The sequence below is a fragment of the Neovison vison genome, chromosome 5 (genome assembly GCF_020171115.1).
Source record: "Neovison vison isolate M4711 chromosome 5, ASM_NN_V1, whole genome shotgun sequence".
Taxonomy (NCBI): domain Eukaryota; kingdom Metazoa; phylum Chordata; class Mammalia; order Carnivora; family Mustelidae; genus Neogale; species Neogale vison.
Window position 1 is genome coordinate 41,176,290 of NC_058095.1, and position 6,000 is coordinate 41,182,289.

The 6,000-nt window shown below is 51.9% G+C and overlaps 1 protein-coding gene across 2 annotated transcripts in view; it reads right to left on the reverse strand.

Moving 5' to 3' along the window:
• Positions 1–4,063, reverse strand: part of HLF (HLF transcription factor, PAR bZIP family member) — a 52,530-nt gene extending 48,467 nt beyond the window's left edge. For both annotated transcript variants that reach the window (XM_044248636.1, XM_044248635.1), the window contains exons 1-2: positions 3,566–4,063; positions 1,031–1,366 (exon numbers count right to left, since the gene is read on the reverse strand). In XM_044248636.1, the coding sequence (XP_044104571.1) occupies positions 1,031–1,366; positions 3,566–3,680 (451 nt within the window). In that variant the 5' untranslated portion in view covers positions 3,681–4,063. The remainder of the gene's footprint in view (positions 1–1,030; positions 1,367–3,565) is intronic.
• Between the last annotated feature and the right edge of the window lie 1,937 nt (positions 4,064–6,000).

Sequence of the window (6,000 nt, forward strand, 5' to 3'; positions counted from 1 at the left end):
CTACACGAGGCAAGGACACGGAGTTCAGGAATGATCTCCAGCACAAGTCCTCCATTGTCCTGCTTTCTGTGTCCCCTGCAGCAAAGGACCTCTGCTCAGTGACCTTCCTGGCAATTTCTCTGGCTCAATCTTTGTTCCTGGTTACCTGTGCACGTGAAATGCGCTTTCTTCCTGTTCATTTTGCACCACAGAGTGTTAACAGCATGAAGCCAGGGCCAATCCACCTCAGCCTGTGTTTCTATCTGAGCACTGAGCAGTGGGTTTTGAAGTCCGGGACAATTCGGGTGATGTTTTATGTAGTTCAACACCGCTTACAGCCGACCTTGCAGGCATCCAGACATGGATTAAGTGTAATGAGCAGACGAAAATGGAAAAAAAGATACTGGAAGAACAATTTGTTTTATAGGAATAATGGGGTTCCGGCCCTGAAGAAGGCTAAACCAAGCTTAACAGGGAGAGGCACTTTTATATTCATTTCTCAATCAAGGAGAATGCAAGAGGAAAAGGTTAATAAGGTGATTGGCCCCACACCCCTAACTCATATATTTTTTTCCCTTCAGGTGAGAGAAAAATGAATGTAGGTGAACCACACACAGCTTTGGAGAGAGTCTACCCACATCGTTCAGCAAGATCCTGTATCTGTGTATTTGGGGAGGAGACCAAAGGGCAGGAGAAAAGGGTGCCTACAGTATCTAAAGCATTCACTGTAGGCTGGTGTTTCTTCAATTCTGTCCTCAGATCAGCTGCATCAGTATTCCCCTGGGTTCAAAATGCATATTCTTGGGCCCTTACCCCAGCCCTGAAAAATCTGAATTTCTAGAGGTAGGTCCACAGAATCTGCATTTAGCTGATTCTTCGGGACATACGGATGCTCACTGATATGGGACGATCAGGGCTGTGAGTGAAATACAAGCTTCCTCTTCCAGGCCAGCCCGCTTCCCTGTGAGGGTATTTGTGCCCCCCTCCCCCTGCCCTGTCCCTCCCTTTCACCCTCTTCCCCACCTGAAGGGAGAATCGTTTTAGAATTTACCTGGTCTGATGGGGCTCTGCATGCAGTTCGGGGATGGGATGCCAGGGTGAATGGGTGCAGACGCCCGACTGCTGAGGTCCATGACGGAGGGGGCTGTGGAGGAAGCCGGCTGCAGCCCGGGAGGGTGAGGGCTGTGGTCGTGCTGGGACGGGCTGGGGGGTATGCCATTTTCCGACAAAAACTCCTCCAGGTCCATGTATTCCAACTGGAAAGTATCTCCGTCATAGGGAAGGGTTTTGTCCCATAAGGTGGGTCCCAAGAACGCCGACTGGGGGACCGTCGGGCTATTACTCTCATCATCCAGCTTCTTTTCCTTATCTTTATCTTTACTAAATGCTGCAGAAAAAGGGGAAATTAGGACTTTAAAAAAGAAAGAAAAAAAGTGTCGCTTTTTAAATCACCCCTCCTGGCCTCTGCTACAAAACACCACGTTCAAAATGTTCTCACAAACACCAGGATTCTTCTCTGGCTGCTGGCTTTTGTGGATCTAGAGTTAAAAGTTCAGACAGGACATGGATCTCTGCCTGTTTTTCAACATCTTCCTATTTACTTTGGAAAGAAAGCTCTAGTCCTAGTGCTTGGGACAGGGTTCCAAGCTGATCTAGGATATAAACAAGGGAATGCAGTTTTCAAGTACATGATTTGAGGAGACAAATAATTTAGATCTACAGTGAGAAAGTAACACCTGCAGTTACATACAAATGCTGTGATTTTTAAAGAAAACAGCCAATAACCAGGCATGATTTCTCTTCCAGGAAATTCATTACAGTAACAATATGAGGTCATTCAGACTTAGCCAGTGAGCTGAGGAGTCTAATTTTGGTAAAGTAGGGACTTTCCACCCTCCTTTGAAAGCATGCATTGAGCACCTACTATATACCTGATACTTTCCACATATTGCCTCCAGAAAGCTCATAATAAACCTGCAAAGAGCTATTATCCCCATTTGTAAGGAAGACACAGAGGCTCTAAGACCTGAAGGAACTGACCAATGCCTCATGCTGACAGAGGAGAAAACTGAGAATTTCCCAGAGCCTGCATATGTTTGTTTAGAAAGCCGCTGGGGCACCTTGTATTTTACAAAAGGATGGTTTTTTGTTTTCTTTTGCTTTGCTTTGGCTTTTTTTGTATTTTCCCCCTCCCCCTCCCCAAAGTTTAAATATGATCCAATTCACAAAAATTACACATGTATGCAATCTGTCAAAAGCTCAGCTATGGGAAAGGTGATTACATACCACTAAGGGAGGTATGCAGCTCTGTCCTACCTGGAAGAACCTCTCACCCCAGGTTGTCTTTAAACCCTGCTCTGGATTTTGCCCATTCTAGTACTCAGGCGCGGGTGGAATCTGGGATTAGGGAATCTGGCTTCTGAGTTTCTTCCTCAGAGAAACACAGCCTCCGCTGCCATCCATTCTAATCCTCTAGTCTCATCTCCTGAGAATTTGACTTAAAACACCCACAGATGCAAAAGACTGCAGGCAGCACCTTCCTCCCAAGTGCTACTCCTTAAAGGAGAGTTAAAAGGGAAGCTATACTTTACAGAAGGCGAACCAAACCCCTCAACTCTTGCAAAGCAACAAGTTGTCCCCCTGCTAGAAGAGAAGATGCGAGTACTCCCAAGCTATTTGTAGCCAAATGATCTTTCAAGACTTTTACACTCAAAGCCGCACGGTTCGCATTGGCTACTGTGACATTGAAGGCATGAAACCGCATCAGCCCAATTTGACAAATCCCTGGCGGCACGAGCTCGGTTGGGCGCCTTCTCTTCCCGACCCCTCCTCTCCCGCTCCAGCCAAGGTTGCCTGGGGGAGGTTTGGGACTTACCAAGATAGGGTTCAAGCCAGAGGAGGCTCCAGCGCGGTTACACGTGAGCCTACTCCGCTCTCCCCTCCCACCAGGAAAAGTGCACGGGGAAAGTGTCAGAGCTGGAGGCGTGCACAGCTTCCCGCCCAGAGACCACTCCCCCCCCCCCCCCGCCAGCTCCAGCCCCCACCCCGCTTTTTGAATTACCCCTGGCAGTGAGAGCAGGAGGCTCCGCTCACACCTCGCGAGCTCCGGACGCCAACTAATACACAAACAGTAGCACGAACCCAATACACAGGCTACGCTGCGGGACCCCCCCGCCCCCCCCCCCCCCCGCCACAACAGAACCAGGCCCTCTGGTTTCTCCTCCCCAGCCCGCGAAGCTCTGCCCTCGCGCAGGCGGTTTCACTCTGCCTGCGGGGAAGCCTCCATCTAGGGAGCACTGACCTGTCAAGTTATGACTCCCACCTGCGCCGGAGGACCGGGACCCAGAGAGCCTGGGTCGGTCCCAGCACTATTTTAAACGTTGCTCAGTGAGGGGATTCCCCCTCCCGCTCCTTTGGAGGGGGGGGGTGATGGGTGAGCGCTTCAAATTTCAACAAAGCAGGGATAGGGTGCCAGGGGACAGGGAGGGAGGGGATAGATGCTCCAGCAGGGTTGCCCAGCCAGGGAAAGGGACCCCAGGAGCGTCGTTCCTTCCCAGAGCGGGGCAGCCAGGAAGGCAGCGCTCACCGTCTTCGTGATGAAGGGGGAGCTTCAGCGGGTTCTCCAACAAGGACCTGAGCACGCCGTAGGGAGGCGGAATAAAGGTGGGATTCAGGGGGAGCGGTCGGGACATTTTCTCCATCGCGATGCACTCAAAATTTTTTTTCTAAAAAAAAAAAAAAAAAGCCCAACCGCCCCCCAAAATGTTGCTGAGCTTTTTCCTCCGTCCTTTGCCAAAAGTACTCGCTTTCAAGGCGGTGGAGACAAGAAAAAAAAATTACTTATATCTTTATAAATACATCTGCATAAGAAAATAAAAACAAAAAACTTTCGGGTTCCCAGTGCAGATGGTCCCCGGAGAGCGCGCTAAGCGCCCCGCGGGCTCCTCGGCGACGTGCAGGATGCTCTCACCTGCCTCGAACCCCTCGTCCTGCAAAATGTTCAAAATTGCGAAAAAGAAAGAAAAAATATGCAGATGGCTGCAGAAGGGCGGAAGGCACCGCGCGGCCCGGCCCCCACGCGCCAGCACCCGAGGCTGGGCGCCGTCCCACCCCACCCCCCTCCCCGCGCCGGCGGCCGCTGCTCCCCCGCGCTCCGCGGCCCCGCAGCGCCGGGCTCAGCGCATCCGGCCGCCCATGTGCCGCGGCCCTGACAAGAGTGACGTCAGGGCCCGCACCGCGCGCCGATAGGCGTGCAGGGGCGGAGCCACGCGCGGCACCGCCCGCCTGCCCCACCCGCCCCGCCCGCCCCGCCGCCACGTGTTTAGCGTCGTCGCGCGCGCGGATTTTCCAAGATCCTGCAGAGCTAGCCCAAGGTGAAGTGACAGGTGCCAGATCCCCTGGATCACCGATTTCGGCTGAGAGCTCAACTTTTTCAGAGGAGGAAGAGGAATGAGGATTTTTTCTTTTTTCCAGTAGTTTTCAACATGGAAATAATCTGGGGAGTAAAAAAAACAAAAACCAAAACCCAGATGCTCAGGCAGCATCCCAGATCAATTAAATCAGACCTCTGGGCTGACATCCAGGTATCATTAGTTTCTGAAATTCCCCAGGGTGGTTCCAACGAGCAGCAAGTTTAAGAATGACTGGTTTAGTTCGAATGGCAAGTAAATGCTCTTCTAAATATCCCTCCTGGCCACAGGGAAGCTTAACACCCTCTCTCTTGCCCGGTTCCCAAAACTACTGAAAAATAACGACTTGCTTAGAAGTTCTAATGAGATATAAAGGTAGAGTGAAGAGAGAGTAACAGAGGGAGCGCTGTCATCAGTTTCCCATGCTGTCAGGAGGGCATTCAGAGGGATACACATTTGCCCGAGAGTGAATTAAGGCAGAGGAGACATACACACACACACACACAAACACACACGCACGCACACTAAATGGGGTTTCAGAAATATGGGCAGCAGGCAGAGGGAGAAGCAGGTTCCCTGGTGAGCAAGAAATATGTGTTGTAGGAGAGTACAGATGACTGTGCTCTGGTCAGGTTACAAGGTTTGCACAGTAATTAAAATAATTATTTAAAGTATTCCTTAAGAAGGGTCTCGGGGGACGCCTGGGTGGCTCAGTTGGTTACGTGGCTGCCTTCAGCTCAGGTCATGATCCCAGGGTCCTGGGATTGAGTCCCACATCCGGCTCCTTGCTCAGCAGAGAGCCTGCTTCTCCCTCTGCCTCTGCCAGCCACTCTGTCTGCCTGTGCTCACTCTCTCTGACAAATAAATAAATCTTTAAAAAAAAAAAAAAAGAAGAAGAAGAAGGGTCTTGGGCTTCACTGCCATTGCAGTGACTTCAGCATCTGGCCCTGAGGGTTCCAGCACAAGGCACCTGCAGTTGCTAGAGCCCCGAGGCTGTGGTATGCGAAGCCTTCTGCCCACCATGGGGCTGGACACTGGCCTCAGGCCTGGAGAGCTCCAGGCGGGCAGGCAGGGTCTTCCCACTCTCCCCACAACTCCATGCTAAGATCACAGCAGCATGATCTGGGGAAAGGTCTGCAAGAAGGTACAGGCACAAATTAAAGAAAATGTTCTTTCTATGAGACACAAGGCTATCTCTGAGGTGGGATATGGTGGAGTCTCGATGAATTTTCCTGAAATTCACCCCAGGAGAAAATTCCTGAATTTCTGAGAGAATTTCCAGAAATTCACCCCAGGCTCCGACTATGCGCTCTTGGTCCCACAGTTGTCCTGGCTGGGTCTGGGGAGGGCCTGCCGGGGATGGTGGCACCGGGCCTGGGGGCAAAGGTGGCAGGCCAGGGGGCCCAGAGGACGGCACATATGGAGGTACTAAATACTGACAGGCCAGGCACACGACTCCAGGCCAGCAGGCCCAGGTGGGACAAGTAAGGCTCGGCCGCTGGCTTTGTCCACCGAGGGCGGTCTGCTGGGGCCATGGGCTCCAGCACTGCCCACAAGGACAAAGAAGGCAGAGGCGTGAGGACACCTGGCCTTCCAGATGGGAATGGAGGCA